General features: G+C 34.6%; 1 protein-coding gene across 1 annotated transcript in view; it reads left to right on the top strand.

Annotated features, from left to right (window-relative positions):
• sppl3 (signal peptide peptidase 3) overlaps positions 1–19166 on the top strand; it is a 49196-nt gene that overhangs the window by 15965 nt on the left and 14065 nt on the right. The window contains exons 2-5 of the mRNA XM_073829580.1: positions 10984–11061; positions 14264–14355; positions 15538–15657; positions 15809–15887. Coding sequence (XP_073685681.1) covers positions 10984–11061; positions 14264–14355; positions 15538–15657; positions 15809–15887 — 369 coding nt within the window. The remainder of the gene's footprint in view (positions 1–10983; positions 11062–14263; positions 14356–15537; positions 15658–15808; positions 15888–19166) is intronic.

The raw sequence follows: 19166 nt of genomic DNA, 5'->3' as shown, positions 1-19166 counted from the left end.
TGATGGACTTGTACACAACTATTACAAAGGGTAAAAATATTCACTGATGCTGAAGAAGGAAACACAAAGCTTGATAATGAACAGGATGATTGTGTCGTTTTTTTATAACATCAATCCCTTTTGCATTTTGGGCCTGTAGTGATTGTATAGTTAAATCAGCTTTCGCAAAAGTGCTCAACAAGCCAGCGTTCTGCTTCCCAGCACCCTCTTGTGTATTTACAGGGACTGTCATTTGCAACGATCAGCTGTTAGATTAAGCGAACGGAACAGTGGCGACAGTGTCCTGAAATTGAAATCAAAAAATGAAATCAAACTCTCAAAATGTGTTATTGACATGATTTTCCAAAGTTGTGCATACCTCCCTTGTGTTCAAAAGGCCTTTGTGTGTTACACACACAATCATGTAAATCACATCAAGCGTCTTTTACCAGGACACACCCTTAAGGGACATCTGAAGACACACTCTGTCCTGTGATATTGCATCGATATTTCAGCTCCTTGTAACAGGTTTTAAAATGTTTATTTACCACATAATGAATTAAAGGGATATTTCACCCAAAAATTTAAATTCTGCCATTAATTACTCACCCTTATGTCATTCCAAACCTGTAAGACTTTTGTTCATCTTCAGAACACATTGTATAAAGTTGTAAAAAATTGTTTTTTGTTTTCTGTGAGCACAAAGTGGTCTTGCAGCTTCATAACATTATGGTTGAACCACTGATGTTACTATTTTATCATTGTCCTTACTACCTTTCTGGGCCTTGAATGTTTCAGTTGCGTTGTTGTCAACACCTAAGATTGTTGAAATCTAGAATAAAAACATGTTGCAGATTGAAATCTGATTGCCGTTATGTACGTTCTAAGTTGTTAGGGTGTTTCTGGGTGGTGCCTTACTAACCTAAGTCGAAAGAGCCACCCCCAAGTCTCTATGATATTCTGGTCAGGCCCTTTCCTTTATGCAAGTCTTTGCTTGCCTTAGCAAACACTACTAATTATGTAAATAGTCTATTTAACCTCAGGAATTCGAGATAATAAAGTCAGTTTTAATGGAAATTGCTAAATAACCACATTTAGGTCTTACATGTGCAGTTTTCTTTCCCAGTGGCCACTTGTGATTCTGAAGCATTGTGGCAGTCAGGTCTCAGTTGAGCAGTTGTATAGGGTTTTGGGGGCCAGACGGCCCTCCCAGGGCCTGGATACATTCCTCACGCCTGTCTCTGAGCCGCGTCCGCAAACACCCCTCGTCATCTTCGCCTCACTTTTCATCTTTTCTGCAATCTGGATATGTGCAAGGCTCTAGACTGCCACTAAATGGTCGCATTTTGCAACTTTTATTCCTGTTGGTGTGACTAAATTATTTTAGAGGTTACACTGATATTACCAGAATTCGACAAACTGATAATCACTGCTTTTTCTGTTGCGAGTGATGAAAGTGGGGGAAAAAAAAAACATGGTTACACATTTGAACTGCATTGCACGGACCATCAGCTCAGCCTAAAAGATTAGACGAATGCGTTTACTCGCTGACCGGTCTCAACCGTGCGACCATTATTAAACAGTAGGGATGTAACGGTATTGTAAATACCGTCGTACCGCAATAGCAATTTTTTTCGATACTACCGTGGTCGCATGACTCGATAAAACCATAGTTCTTCTAAGAAAAGTTTGCTCAGGCGAATGAAGCGAACGGGAGGTAGCGGGAACCACATTTCCCATCAGCCCAGGTGTGGCCGTCATCCTTTGCGGTCTGTTGCCCGCCCCCCTTGAACGTCAAGTTCACTTTATTTTCGATATAGCGCCAGATCACAATAGAAGTCATTTAAGGTTATCTTTCCTATAGAACAGGTCTATACATTGTTCTTTTATTAATAGGGGTGGGAAAAAAAATCGATATTGCAATATATTGTTGTGCTCTCTGTCGCAATAAATAATCGATACACTAACGGCCAATATCGATATTTTATTACAACACAAATGATTAATTTACCCGTCGTCAGTGTCACTGTCACTACCCAATATCTACCATTCTGTTTGCGGGGGGCGCTGTTCGAGTAAATGGGCGTAAAGTGGCGGAAGCAGCGGCCAGTGAAGAACACAAGTTATCTTACAACATCAGAGAAGAAGCGCAGAAAAAAAGAGAAGTGAGAAGAATGGCGGAAGATAACGAAAAACAAATCAAAGACGCACCCGCTAGTTGAGCATGCTGATCAGTTACGCCTGTTTCACACATACTCCGTCTGCAGTGCTAATGCGTTGAGTATTTTTTTCCGCACCCATGTTAACAGATTAGAGCGTTCACACTGCACGCGGTTGCTGTGCAAGTGCATTGAATAATACGTTGTTTATTATACGTTGAGTTTAAATGTGAATATATCTAGAATTGTATTAGTGTACTGTGATAAAAGAGTATCACAATGCTGAAAAAGCACGTTTGTATTTGAAATCAAAATAACGGATAAATGGTGTGTTTGTGGTAAACAGCCGCGGATCAGGAACGGACTGCAAACGTGTCCTGTGTGAAAGCAAAACGAGTCCGTGCTGCTTCTGCATCGCATACGTATCGCACACGGACTGCATACGCACTGCAGACGGAGTATGTGTGAAACAGGCGTTAGTGTTCCTCAAGAAGAATATGCATTGATGAGACCACTGTCCAGGTTAACATAAAGCACTTTACAGTAACTTACTACTGACGTTTCAGTATCACGGTTTACACATGTTAGTTAATGTTCATGTTGTTTTTTAATGTTCAGGCACTTTTATCTGTCTAGCTGTACAGTGTTTACATTTAAGACCAGGAGGCAGTGAGTTATTATGCAAATGCATATTTCTTTGCACAGTGTTGGAAATGTTGGCATTACTAAATGCATAAGATTTCCTTATTATGGGTATTTTTTTCTTTTTCAGTCACATATATCGTGATATATCGTTGATGAAATTTCTTCCAATATATTGAATATCGTAGATATCGTGAATCGCGATATTATCGATATCGTGGGCCACATATCGCCACAGAATTGAATCGTGAGTTACCTGTATCGTCCCACCCCTATTTATTAAACAAACTAAATTGCCTTATGTTATTTATCTTATTTACACGAAGGCATGTCATTTCTGTCTCTACACTGTCACGCGTTTGCAATGTCTCCTCCGCGAAAACACGGACTGGATTGCGGACTCCATTCATAAAAACCGAATTAACTAACGTTATAGCGCGAAATGCCACGGAATTTGTCGATTATTGGATTAATAAATCAAAAGTTGGTCTGTCACTTAATTCAAATCGCGATATGGACTAGTGTCTGTGAAAACTGAAATGGAGAAAGACCGTTTTAATATGAATACTGCATGTTCCGTTTGCCTCTGTCTGTATAAATGGAGAAGACACGTTTTTTTTTTTTTTTTTTACAACACTCATACTGAAGCACGCGTGATGCTCCCGCTAATTTTTGGCCTTTGTATCTCACATGAACAGATAACTCAGTCTCCAAAGCTGCTGTGAGTGTCACCTTTACCGTTTCATTTGAGAAAACTAGCATCATATCATACTACGGTATACACACAGAAACTTCACGGCAACCTGTCAAAATAAAAGTACGGTTTAACATGTAACAGAACAATATTAGTCTTGTATTACTTTGTACAGTATAATGTAGGTGTGTATATATTCCTATTTAAATAATTTACATAAAACAATATATATGATAAAAAATAAATATTACAACAAGATTAACCACTTAATTGTAGAACAAAAATACTACAATTATTATTTAAACGTTTTAAACTGAATATAATTTTTCTTCCATGTATTGATTTTAACAGTAAACCTGTTTGTTTGCCAAAAATTAAAAGGGTTTATTTTTCATTTGATTAAAAATAAATGTCTATTCTTTCATTTGATTATCAGAAAAATAAAAACACACAAGAATTTCTAAAAAAAAAAAAAAAGCAAAAGATTGTGGAGCCCTATTGTTCAAAATGTTAAAACAGAGTTTTGGACTTATTTTTCCACTGAAATGAATGTTTTCGTTACTACACAAAGTAGGCTAAAGTACTGCGAAAAAAAAGTAACGTGGTTACATGGTTTAATAATTTTTTGTTATTAAAATAGAAAAATTGAAGCTCCTGTTTCAAAGATTACAGATAGATGGCTAATTTGTATGCCATTGATATGTTCAGTGTTCATGTAAACTGTTTAATAAACACTTCTGGCACTTTTTTCGAGTCTCTTCATTAGTTTTGTTTTTCCTGTAAATGATTCAATAAATACCGTACCGTGACATTCATACCGAGGTATTACCGTACCGTGAAGTTTTGATACCGTTACATCCCTATTAAACAGCACTGTGAGATCCAGTAAAAAGCGTTCGGGTTCGCCGCACAGTTCTCCACAAACAGCTAATGTCTCAGTGATTAAAACTAGCTTAAAGCCAGATGAATCAGCGCTGACATTCTCAACAAACTGATGCAGAACACAGGAGAAACATTGTGCCGCAATGATCCAGTTAGAAGGTCTTTCAGTTCACAAAACATTTACCATTTATTTGTATATGGGTGAATGACGGATAAGGATTTCAAATGTGGAAAAAAATAAAACAGGCAAAAAATTTAAATGTTAGTACTTTCTATACTTATTACAGTGTTGTGTATGTAATGCAATGATATTTACACATTTCAAGAATGTAATTAACCATTTTTTTTGATGAATCAGATCTTTTTCCTCATGAAAATGTCATTCCTGGGTAACGTAATAAATTTTAAAATTAATTACATTTCTATCATTGTTGGCATATACAAATGTACTTATCTCCATATTTGGAGCTCAACAAACAATTAGTGCTCAGAAAACTACATTTTAATCACAATTAATATAATCAATTTGGGATTTCATATAGGCACAGGCTCATTTTGGGCTGCTGCTAATTCAAAATTCAGAACCAAATAAAGAAAAAAACTGGAAAATGTTTAAAAATGTTTTCCAATAAAGTAAATAAGACTTGTTTTATCATTAACTCAACAAAAAGCTGAATTGTGTTATCTAACACAGAAATATGGGTTAAATGAATTGCCCGTGTCATTGTTAGCCAGAATGACATACTGTTAGACGGAATGACATTCTGCAATATTTTTCAGGATTACCATAAGAACCATCATCAGTATAATTTTTCTTTCCAACACTCAAATTTGAAACTAAGTAAGATACACTTGACAGTTGCAAAACTCAGTTTTTAATGATTTAAAAAAAGTACAACAGGCTTTTTGGGAACTGGTCTTGATTTGTAGTAGCTACACACAATAATAATAATAATAATAATAATAATGAGTATTAGATGCAGGTTGTAATCACACCAATTTCATTACAATCGTATTTTCTAAATATTACAGTAAATCTGTAAAATTATAATGCTTCATAAACAATGGCCAGGGGTATAGTGTATGATGTGTAATAACACATTACACCGCTAAAACATTTAGGCTTATTACAAATGAGTGTGAACCTATTTTGATTAATATTTCAAGTTTGCTTGTTACTGACACATTATTGTTCCACTGAATCATCACCCTAATACCTTGCTCTCTTTTTTCCAAGATACTCAGCCCTAGCTTCTGCATCTGTGTTTATTCTGGCTCTGAACCGTCTCTGCCTCTCTTTATTAGACAGAGGCATCTGGAAGAACAGAATTGACCTTAAAACACCAGAAGCTATACAAAAGTTTTAAAATGGGTAACACTTTATAATAACGGCACGCTATTAATCATTAGTTAAACATTAGTAAACAGTTAATTCATCATTTATAAAGCATTAAAAGACATTAATAAGCAGTTTATAAATACAGCTATAAATGCTTTATTCTTGATTTAAAAGCATATCTATAATGTGTTTAATAATTGTATTTCCATACTTTAATTTCATACTTGTAGGTAGGCTTATAAATCAAGCATTAAAGGGATAGTTCACCCAAAAAGGAAAATTTGATGTTTATCTGCTTACCCCCAGGTCATCCAAGATATAGGTGACTTTGTTTCTTCAGAAAAACACAAACGAAGATTTTTAACGAAAACGGTGCAGTCTGCCAGCCTTATCATAGACGTGGATGGGCACCAGACCTTTAAAAGTAAACAAAAAACATGCACAGACAAATCCAAATTACACCCTGCGGCTCGTGACGATACATCGATGTCCTAAGACACGAAATTATCGTTTTTTGTGAGAAACTGAACAGTATTTATATCATTTTTTACCTTTGATACACAGCAACATCCATCTGTCCTGTGCACGAGTTTGGCATCAGTCACGTCACATGAGCACGCGCTCTTTGTAGAATACGCAAACGCCGGAAGTGATCTTTCGCATGTATACGACACTCATTTTTTACACAGTGCACACAGACTGTGGGTATAGCGGCTATTCAAAATGGTAATTATTGCGCTTATCCCGATTGTTCAAACTGATTTAAAGCTAAAAGATTACGTTTGCTTGCGCAAACTCATCCGGGACTTTTCACTGATGTCCCCTTCCGGCGTTTGCGTATTCTACGCTAGAGCGCGTGCTCATGTGACGTGACTGATGTCAAACTTGTGCTCATGACAAATGGACCTGGCTGTGTATCAAAGGTAAAAAATGATATAAATACTGTTCAGTTTCTCGCAAAAAACGATCGTTTCGTGTCTTAAGACATCAATGCGTCATCACAAGCCGCAGGGTGTAATTTGGATTTGTCTGTGCATGTTTTTGTTTAGGTTTGGTGCCCATCCACATCCATGATAAGGCTGGCAGACTGCACCGGATTTCATTAAAAATCTTCGTTTGTGTTATTCTGAGGAAACAAAGTAACCTACATCTTGGATGCATTGGGGGTAAGCAGATAAACATCAAATTTTCATTTTTGGGTGAACTATCCCTTTAAGAATTTATAGCTGCATTTTAAATCGTAAATTTATTAATGAATTAACTGTTTAATGATGCTTAAATAATGATTAATAACGTGTAGTTATTATAAAGTATTACCAAATGTGGATATATTAATAATAATGATTACATTATTCATGATTTGACCATTAACATTACAAAAGTTCAATTCAATGATAATTAAATGTGAATCATATGAAATCAAGACGAATGACAGCAAAAATACGGCAAAAAACATACAATTATGTAAATAATGTTAATGTTAATAATATAACTTTAATAACTATACCTAAAAGTTTACAAATGTTAATTAAAAACTAGATTGTTATGCCTATGTCATTCAGGATAACGGATGACATGTCCTGGCTAACAGAGTTTTTTTGTTATCCAAGAATGACATGTTGTTATCCAGGAATGACAAAACAAATATTTTTCTTTATAATCAGGCACTAATTTAACCACCTATGGAAAACTACAACTTAGCCATCATCGCTTTAAGGTAATCTTTTAGATCAAATAGATAGTTTTTTCATATAAAAACATTATAAATAGTTTGTCAGTGTTATCCAAAAGGACACATGATATTGCTACAAAGTGCATCAGTGACCGAAAAGGTCAAAATATCAACATTTTAAGAGACGCTTACTCACCTTTGCACTTGTTCTGGTGCTCCTTCAGGGTCTTCTTTTTGATATAATATTATGTCACATGACATACCACAATGCATTATGGTCTAAAATGGTCATTGGTGTCTGTTATCCAGGAATGACATTACAGAAATCACAATTTGGGGACAAAAGTCTTTCTGTCATTAAAATGTAATTAAGCTCAGTATTATAACCATATTTGCAGGTATCGTTTAAAACATCAATACAATTATGCCCAAGTAGATTTTAAATATTTTTATTTTTATTATTTACATTTTTATTGTATTTTTGTACTCAGATTTTAAGCCGGGACAGTTACCCGGAATGACGTTTTGGGACTTTTGAGCTCAATAGTTCCTTAAAGATTAATTATTTATAATGAATTCTCACAAGAGTAATTAAAGAGGGGAAAGTTGAGTCATTTAATGAAATGCATTTAAAAATGTATACATTTTTAATATTATGAATATGCTTTGGACACCAGAATTGACATGCCACGTCATTGACCCATATGCAGACATGTATTAAAGGGGATTAATGGAGTTTAATTAGTTAGTTCACTCAAAAATTCTATCATTAATTACTTGTATCATTACAAACCCATAAGACCTTCTCTTCATCATATGTTTCTGATGAAATACGAGTGCTTTCTGACCCTGAATAGACGGCAACACACCTGACATGTTCAAGGCCCAGAAAGGTAGTGAGGACATTGCTAAAATAGTCCATGTGACATCAGTGGTTTAACGTTATGAAGGTTCATGTTTGGCATGACATGAGGGTGAGTAATTAATGACAGAATTTTCATTTTTGGGTGAACTATTCCTTTGAGCTACACTAGATTTTGTGCATTTGTTTTTATGGGTCAAAGATAAAAAGGGATTTCAAGCATCAAAACAGAAGTCTAATACAGCTTTATTTTTTTTAAAGAATGTGTTCTGTTCTGTTTGATTGGCAAAAAAATAAATAAAATGAGACTTATACATTTCTACCATGATTTACAGAAGACACCCACTAAAATGCCATATAGTGTAACAATAGTTCTTACAGATTCATTAGATGACATTAAAGGATCACAGAGCAGCCCCAAAAACTAATAAATTGTCCTTTCACATCTTTACATCACAATCTTTGCCACTGTCCTTCAGACCATCATTAAAATGTAATCAAATTTAGTGTGATGAATTGTTCTTTTAAGTGCATGTCAGAAGAGGTATGTTGTTTCATTTTTACTCTTAATGTCTTTGGGACATTATTTCACCCATACTTTGACATTTTATATTCACAAAAAATAATTTGAAACATTTAAACACTTAACTTGCATTTAAGATAATTTCCATTTTTATAAAGTCTCTTTTGCTAAAGTTGGACCCTTAAATGTTTTTAGTCTCCTGTTTTTCATAACATAAACCTACTTTATAATAACTCGGCCAGTCAGGATATTTACATTTTATTCTGTAAAAATGAGTTTATAATTTTTAACAGATGTTACTGTTTTTGTTAATGACAATAAATTTATATCCGCATCCCAGCTCAACCTACTGCTTCTGTCAAGTCAACTACTGTCAAATGTTAAACTCCAGTAGACAAAACATGTAATATCAATAAGAATTAAGTATTGCTTATTTCAATGGTACCAAATAATGTGATAGAGATCTGTAGGCCATTCTACAGTATTGGTGCAAACTTCTGACCCAAAATCTCTCTCTCTCTCTCTCTCTCTCTCTCTCTCTCTCTCTCTCTCTCTCTCTCTCTCTCTCTCTCTCTCTCTCTCTGTCTCTGTCTCTGTCTCTGTCTCTCTATCTATCTAATCGGTCTATCCACTTTCAATTGGGAGGCTGCTCTCGAACCCTAGCCCCTAAATTACAACGCATGAAAATATTAAAATAATTTTTGCATTTTATTCCATGGTCGTTTAAAAAAAAATTGTTCAATAAGTAAATGTGTTCAAAAGTTTAAAAAATCTGTGTGAAACTTTAACTTTTTTCTATAATTAAACACTTTTGAGAGTTATTTCATAACATTTAGTTTTTATATGTTTACAACTGTTCAGAACTGTGCTAGCTAACCATGTGCTTTTTTGAGCTAGCTTCAAAAGTATCTAAAATTGTCAATCAAATAGTGACATCTTTGGGGTTTTTTTTAGTGTTATCCTATAAAATGATCAGTACTGTATTGGTTACAACTGAAACAGGTCATCATTGTTTCGGTAGTGACAAAAGTGAACACACAATCCTTTTTTTGCAGGGAAATAAACAACATTGTAGTACAGTTGCAAATGTTTTGTATTTTAGTATGTTAGTATCTGGGTTAAAATTCTGTATTGTGACGCGGTCACTACAGAAACATTATTTTACAACATTACAAAAAAGTATATTGAATCATCAGCTAAGATGTTATGATAGTGTTTGGTTCAGTGTAATATTCAAACTAATGAATCCTTAATTTTGTAATCATGATGATCAGCTTTTTGCCTTTTACAAAGAAAAATTGGATTCAAAATACAACAGATCTCATAAATTACACTTAAAATTGTGAAAGTTGTACTTGATTTACCTCTGAACGCTTATCTACAAGGTAGATGTAAGCAAAATGTTAATATGTCAATGTAACCCTTCTTATTTAATTAGATATTATTGTGTTACAGTAGTGACAAATTTGGGGAGAGGAAAAACATTACAAAACTTTCTGAAAAAACAATTTGAGAATAAACTTAAACTAACACAGTTACTAGAAATGAGTACCTTGGATGTTATACAATTTGCATAGATGATAAAATGACTTTTTTCAAGATGTTTCCAATGTGTCGAATTTGTGTTTCAGGATCTTTACGTATAGAGCTGAGGTTAGGCTTCTATGTGCTTGCTAATGAGTTTTCAAACCATTTGTTGTCCATATTAAAGAGTGTCGTTTGAGGATAAGGTCAGCACTCCGTCCTAGTTATTCTCTCTCTGGTTTTCCTTGTTAATACATACTTCATAAATGCACACAATCAAGTCCGCTTTTGTTCGCAGCCGCACATTATTTATCCAGCAAACAAACTGTCGCTCGTTCCCTGTAATCATATTTTAAAAGTCACCTCAGCGTACAGCCTGACCTCTTTCAGTAAAAGCTTGTTATTTACAAAACACGGGTCTCAAAAGACGCTCGGGGAGGGTGAGAATGCCGTAACTCGAGACGTTTCTCATACACGTCTCGGTAACAACTGGACCAGACTGAGCTTTGATTCATGTTTCACCTGCACACTTTGCATCAATAACGGATAGCTTGAGTTCACAAGGGTGTGTGAATAGTTTGAACCAGGAAGGGTCGTACAGGGTGACGATCTTTGTGTCTGTTGTTGGACACATTCAGCCTGGTACCCTTCGTCTTGTTGTTTTGTTGTGGGACACAATAAATGGAAACTTCCTTTTGTCTTTTCAGGGCGTACTCCCTTGTCGACTCCAGCCAGGTGTCAACCTTCCTCATCTCCATCCTCCTCATCGTCTATGGCAGCTTCAGGTAAGCTCTCAACTCTTCTAGCGCAGACCAGAAATCTTGTTACTTATTGATCATGTGCGTGTTTTACATGTACGGACATAATCATGTGGTATTATGTTTTGAACATTGTTGAATTGAACGTCATAATGTCACTAAATATTTCAAGTTACAAATAAAAAAATTATCAGTAATGTTTAGTTTTCAAATTTACGTAGTCAAGCTATTATTACTGTCAACTCAAGCTACTGTTAATTGTGCATTTCTAAAAGACAGAAATGTAATATTATTAATATTGCAGCTTGTACTGCAAGCTGTGCTGAGGATATGCTACCAGTCAAAAGTATTTCTTCTTCTTTTTTTAAGAATTCTCTTCTGCTCACCAAGCCTGCTTTCATTTGATCCAAAAACAGTAATGTTGTGAATTAACTGTTTTCTATTTGAAAGTATTTTAAAATGTAGTTTATTCCTTTGATCAAATCTAAATTTTGAGCATCATTATTTTAGTGTCACAGGATCCTTCAGAAATCATTCTAATATCTTTTCAAGAATCTTTTTGTAATATTATTGTTGTTATTATCAATATTAAAAATAGTTGAGTACATTTTTTCAGGATTCTTTGATGAATAGAAAGATCCAAAGATCAGCTTTGATCTGAAATAAAAAGCTTTTGTAACATTATACACCATACCATTCAAAACCTTGGAGTCAGTATAACTTTTTTTTTTAGAGGGAAATAATTTTATTTAGCAAGTTGATCGAAAGTGATGATAAAGATGTTTATAATGTTACAAAAGATTTCAGATAAATGCTGTTCTTCTGAACTTTCAGGAACTCACCATTCATCAAAGAAACTTGTCTGTTTTTAACATTAATAAAATAATAATTGTTTTTGAGCAGCAAATCAGAATATTAGAAGGATCATGTGACTAGAGTAATGATGCTAAAAAAATCAGCTTTGAAATTACAGGTGTAAGTTACATTTTAAATAGAATTTTTTTAAAAATAGAAACAGTTATTTTAAATGGTAATTTTTTTTTCAAAATGTTACTGTTCAAATAAATGCAGGCTTGGTGAGCAGAATAGACTTAAAAAAAGATTTAAAATCATACTATTCAAAAACATTTGACTGGTAGTGTACATCATCATCATCATCAAAGTCAGAAATACACAAACCTGTTTCATGATTTGAAACAATATCATTCACGAGAACAAGCAGAAACCAAGAAATTATTTTTCTACTACGATATTTATTTTAAGGAAAAATGACTGGAAAAGTGTACAAAATTCAAAAACGTTACGCATTTGTCATGTTCTGACCATAAAGAGTAGTTTACAACCATAATTAATAATTCTGATGTCTACAACATCCACTTAAGAGAAAAAACTGCCTTTAAACTTGAAAGAAAGATTTGAAATTCATCATATTAATCGATATTGACTGATATGAAAAATGTATTGTGATCACGTTATAAATACAGTTTTGATGAGTATAAGATACATCTTTCAACACTGTTAGGAAGTCTTAATATATTTTTTATTGGTACATAAAAAGAAATATATCATTTTTCTTTTTTATTTCACTTATGTGAGGCAGCTAATGAAAATGTTGGCGTGACAGTTAAAAAATTTGGTGCTAGCCTGGGTCAGCAGAAAAACATCTTTACTCTTAAACCCTGGGACTTTACGCAAATATCTGGTGAATAAATAAGTGAACGTGGTTGTTTTTCTACATGTGCTTTATTTCTGTTTTTGTTACAAAATTAATCTTTAAAGTATAGAAGTGTAATTTGCAGTGTGTCATACTTTTATGGATTTTGTAGTTGATTGTTTAGCTAATTCAGCATTTGTCTTTCCAGATTTGAAGTGGACAAAACTAATACTCACGGACTTTGAATATTTAGATGTGGTTAAAACGGTGTGGAATATTAAAAGACTGGACTTCCGTCCATTGCAATCTTTAATTTTTCCTCAAATTAAAAACTTGGTTCACTTCCAAAATTCAAAATGTCCTTATAATTTACTCATCCCCTTGTCAAGATGTTCATGTCTTTCTTTCTTCAGTTGAAAAGAAATTAAGGTTTTTGAGAAACTTTCCAGAGTTTTCTCCATATAGTGGACTTCAATGGGGATGAAGGGGTTGACGGTCCGTTTTATTTTCTCCTCCAACTTCAAAAATGTCCCACATTGTTGTTTTACCTTTTTTGTAAAGGGTGTTTGACTTTCTTTGCACATTTGCTTTGTAAACATTGGGTCGATACTTCCACCTAAATCAAGTCAAGCTAATGCAAGACAACCATTTGTGGTTAAAGTATATCAATTTTTATTATTTTTAGAAAATGACACATTGTTTTGCTAAAAAAGACCATTGTTCCTAAGCCCCAATGAAGTCCACTATATTGAGAAAAATCCTTCAATGTTTTCCTTGAAAAACCTTAATTTCTTTTTGACTGAAGAAAGACATTAACATTTTGGATGATGTGGGGGAATAAATTATCAGGACATTTTCATTCTGGAGATGAACTAATTCTTTAAATATGCTGTTTGTGGCTTATCAAAACCAATAATTTCGGGCATAAAACTCCTGCATCCTAGTTGTGTCCGATTCCAATTAAAAAAACAAAAAACAAAAAAAAAACAACATTAAAAAGTCCAACATATTGTCTTTTGCCTATGGTTTTGCAAAAAAATAGCACAGAAAAAAAACGGCTAGACTAATATAAATTTCAAACATTAAATTGTTAAAGACAAAAATAAAATGGGGAACAAACAAACAAATCCATAAATAAAACTGAACAAATGTCAGGTACAGAAATTAAAATCAGAAGTTTAAAAACACTGCATAGTTTCTTTTTTTTTAAAAAATAAAATATAGATTAATCCTCATTAAATTTATAAAAGATATTCAGTCAGTTCATTATTTTCTTTTGTTCTTTGATTAACGTTAATGACAGGCGGAACATTTATAACACCGAACACAGATCTAAAAATACTGTTACACATTTTCTTTCTCACCTGTTTACGTTCACTCACAACAAAAAACGCTGTTTATGGGGATATGCTGATCACATAAAAATGCGAACGCAGGAATCGTTAAGCGAAATCGAAATGCATGTGTATTATCAATTTTAAACCGGTTCTAAAATGGAACCGGTGCTCAATACCCAACCCTAATCCTAGTTCAGAGAAATTGAGGTTTGTGTGTAAACAATGTCTGTCCACACAGGTCATTAAACATGGACTGTGAGAACCAGGAGAAGGACAAGGATGGAAACCCCACCGCCCCTGGCTCTTTCAACAATGGCAACTCTAACAACAGTGAGTCCTCAACTGATTGATCCTAAACAGCTATACTTCAGGGCTCTACGCTTGCTTTTCTTTTTAGGAGCACAGTCAAAATTTTAGGAGCACCTTTTAGGAGCACAAAAATTTCCCTTCCCATTACAAGGTGATATTTGACTCGTTAAAGTGATTTACAGGGGTATCATCTTTTATGTCATTTTTTTAAATTATATTTTTAAACTTTTGAAAATGTCTAAATTAAACAACAGAATAAGCCAATCAAATGAAATCAGTATTTACACAATTAATTTGTACTACAGAGGTGGCATAGAACAACACAAAAGTGGCTTGTAGGTGTATTGTCATGTTTAATGAAGCTCAGAGGTGGCATGAGTGCAATCAAATTCATGAATTCATGTTGAGATTAATGTTTTAAAGATAACATTTTGAATACAGAATTATTAAATGATTTAAATAACTGAAAATACACTTTAAAAATGCAACTAAAACTGCCAGTTGGTGGCGGCAATTCACTATTTAATTACTAAATCATATCATAAATTTGATTCGTTCGAACGGCTGATTCATCCTGGAATAAGCAAGTGACTGTCTTTATGAATGGGAAATTGAATTATTGACGCACTAGATTTGTGTAAAAATGTACATTCATAAGCGAAACACCACCTGTGTTTGAATGCAGATGCGCAGCGGCTCAGTTGTGACTTGTTTCAGACTATTTTTGGTGATGAAATAGAGCAAAATCGGGCAATAGTGTTATAGTTAGACAATGTAAGTAACTTAATAATAACTTCTTGTTTATTTAACGGTTGTATTAAATCAATATCTTATTTACAAATTCACTAAAAGCAGTCACTCATCTTAGTTCATCGCAATTTCACAATGTTCCATTATTCAACGAAGCTTTCTACACTGTACAATGAATTGCTTATTTACACTCTCTCTACACTTTATGAAAGGATTCATGAAATATGTCCGTAATACACTACTCAATGTTGCAAAAACACATAGAAACCTTTGAAGCTCTCCTAAATATAATGCTCCTAAATATTTTTTCATAGTCATACGCAATAGTTTTAGGTTGCACTGTAGAGCCCTGTACTTACTTCTGCTTCATTAATCACACTAGATGGAAAGTGAAGTCCTTTATAGGTATGCTTTTTGAGAACAGAACCTGAATGATCTCATATGTTTGTACAGGTATTCAGACCATAGACTCCACACAGGCGCTGTTCTTGCCCATCGGAGCCTCCGTGTCTCTGCTCGTCATGTTTTTCTTCTTCGACTCGGTTCAGGTGGTGTTCACCATATGCACTGCAGGTACGTGCTACGAGCAAACACACCGGTGACCTTCCACTGCTCCTTTCTCACACACTGACCTGGTTCATTCACTGCACCGTGTCACTGTGCTGTGATATGCTTGAGTAATGTTTACGTAATTCTTTGTGTTTGTTTTGTCCTGTATTCACAGTTCTAGCAACCATCGCGTTCGCATTCCTCCTGCTGCCGATGTGCCAGTATCTGACCAGGCCCTGCTCCCCACAGAACAAGTATGAAATGTTTACTAATTACTTAACTTGTCAGAGCGGTTTGTGGTTAACTGTACTTTGCCTCAGTTCATATGTCAACAAACCATATGTCATAGGGATTCAAATTATTCAGATATAAATCATGTGTCATTCACTCAGGAAAAGTTAATTGTGTCTTTCAGCAGTGTGTGTATATTATGTCTAATGATAAAGAGTTGATCCAATGAAAAAAAAATAATTTACATTTTTGAATTGCATTTAAAATAAAAATTTTAAATTAAATAAAGGGAATCTAAATATAAAATGCTATTATTATTGATGTTAATGCATAAACTCTTTTAATAATTTGTTTATTTTATTTTTATAATTTTGTGGATTCTTTTTCCCATCCTCCACTAACTTATGACAATGTTCTTTTTTTATTTTGTTAAAGCAATAATAATAAGAATAATACTAAAATAAAAAGCACAATTAGAAATATCAATATTGTGATACTGTTCCAGTAATAAGTGTCAACAGATGGACATTTATGGACCAATAAATGTCTCCTTTTTTGATCACTATTTTAAATTTGCTAGGTTGGTAAGAAGTGGACACAGTCAATGGCACAAATATTTCTTTTTTAGTTTGAATAGTGACCTAGCGCAATATTAACCTATGAAATGTTTTATTTTTTTCCAAATTAAGTTTTCTTTACTTAAAGGGGTGCTATTATGCTTTTTCACTTTTTGAACTTTAGCCAGTGTGTGGTGTGTACGTTTGGGCATAAAAAACATCTACGAAGTTACAAATCTCAAAGTCCACTCCAAAGGGAGATATTTAGTTTTTAAAAAGTCCCCTTTCAAGAACTACAACGAACGGCTCATTTGGACTACAGCGTTTGTTTTCCGCATGCAATGATGTCACAACTAGGGTTGGGGATTCCGATTCCACTTATCGATTCCGATTCTTTTCGATTCCCAGTTTCGATTCCAGTTTAGTTAAAAAAAAAAAAAAAAAGCCAAACATTAATATATCAAACATGTTTATTTTCAGTGCTAGCTTGCAACATATTATTTTATTACAGGGGTTCTCAACCTTTTTTATATCAGGGCTCCCTTCTTCTTGGGTCAATTTTGCAAGGCCCCCCTATGCCTGACATTTCCTCTAAAGGTGTTTATTTTTGAATATACATATACAGATTTAAAGCACCTAAATTATTTAATTCAGAAATTCTTCACAACCTCAGAGTACTCTTTCTTAAGTGACTGAATATCTACTGTTTGTATTTATTATAAAATAAACATATAAATTAAAAATACAGTAAATACATAGTAAATCTGTTTATGCTGGTGCTCATATGTGCATAAACACCACTGACCCTTACAAGATCCACCTCTATGGGTAAGCATTCATTATAAAAAAACTCACAGGACATTTATTTTGAAAACTATGCGAATATTTCGAAATTTCACGCAAAAATACTATGGATCTGAGTCCCGAAAGCATGAATAGTTTGTGAATCACCAGCGGACTTATGCGTGCCTAATGTACGACTCCGATTTACAAGAATGAATACATTAGGCTCGCGCGACTTCAATCAAATTCGTTACTATTACTCTGGTCATCTTTGCCTTTACATTACCGGGAGGGTTTGTTTCATGCAGCCAAGAGATGAAGTAGATACCTGTCTTCCCGCGGGGGTAGAAGTTACTTTTATGTGGGCTTTTGCGGAACGAAATAACATATATTCCTTCTGGAGCGGGCGGGCACAGGACTAAAATCCGTCCCTTGAAGATCTCTAAGATGAAGTTTGCGTGCAGCGGTAGATTTGTCTTCGCTTTTTACAAAGCGTAGACACACTTTTAAACGCTTACCGCGATCCATGGGAGGGATGTTTACATTACCGCGTAAGGTCCTGGCAGGTTGCACGCGCGGAAGGTCCTGGCAGATCGCTACATGAAAAAATGCACCTAGGAATCGATAAGAGGAATCGAAATTTTTATTTTATAACAAGTATCCGATTCTTTATCTTAAGTATCCGATTCCAGAATCGGAATCGATTTTCGATTCCCAACCCTAGTCACAACGCGGTATCCTGCCCACAGAAATTCGTTAGAGGGTTGGGGATTCACCTAACTTTAGCATGTATTATGGAGAGCCGCTTCTGGGATGCTTCAGTGAGCCGCAGGTCGTCTCAACTTTAACTAAAGAGTCTGCAAACTGCTCCGGAATCCATGCTGGAGCCGCGCCATTGACGTGCGGTATAGAGGTTTCAAACACACGCAGATCCACAGCTGATGTAAACATGAACATTGACTAACACAACAAATCTTATATCTCACTTCAGAGGTCGTCATCGCGGTGAATCCGTTTTAGGGGCCGTTCACATGTCGCGTCTAAAACGCGTGGAAAACGCTAGGCGCGCCGCTTTCTCTTTCTTTCCAAACCGCTCTGTAGCCTGCTCTGCCGTTGCTAAGCAACCATGACCTGCGCTCTCCATAAAGACGCGGAAGTTTCAGCAAAGGATAAATTGATTTTCAGCATTAAAAATCGCTTGCAGTAGCTCTGTTATTAAATTTATTTAAAAATGTTTATTCCTGTACAGCTATGATAAGCTGTTTCTTCACCTTGGCAGTGCTTTCAAGCTGATTGGTTGGTTCATGTCACATTACCTGCGTTCGGCTTGCAGCATTCTGAAAAGTTGAGATGTTTTTATCTCGATTCTGATGTTTTGTGTGAATGTGATGCAAACATTCATAATATGATCAATAAGAATGGACTACACGTAAGCTTTAACGGACATTTGGACATCTGACGTTACTCCATGATGCACTTTTCGTTTTTTCCAGGTTGACAAATGTCAAAGCATTTTATTTATTTAGAATTGTGGTGCCTTACACAAAAAATAAAACACATTTTTGAAGAGTCAGGACTGATGTTTGCCATGATTATTAGACCCAGATATATAATATACATTTCATTAGTTTATCTTAGATTTTGTATTCTCCTGGGTGCACTAAATTATCATATAAAAATATGAACGTATTGGGCATCGGTATCGGCATCGGCCACAAGAAGGACTTAATTATCGGCTATCGGTATCGGTAAAAAAAATTCATATCGTGCATCCCTAGTATTTACATTTTTCTGTTAAATATTTCTTTAAAAAATAATATTTTAATAATAATGTAATAACTATCATTAGGACCTATATTAAGTAATACATTTCTGTGACAGTGCCTTCAAGTTAAAACTAATGGTTTTATTTTGACGGGTTGCTTTGAAGGCCTTTAAGTTTCTGTTATGCATATGATGATA

This window comes from Garra rufa, chromosome 23 (genome assembly GCF_049309525.1).
Source record: "Garra rufa chromosome 23, GarRuf1.0, whole genome shotgun sequence".
Classification (NCBI taxonomy): domain Eukaryota; kingdom Metazoa; phylum Chordata; class Actinopteri; order Cypriniformes; family Cyprinidae; genus Garra; species Garra rufa.
Note: the sequence above shows the minus strand (reverse complement) of the source record. Positions and strands in the feature narration are given on the sequence as shown.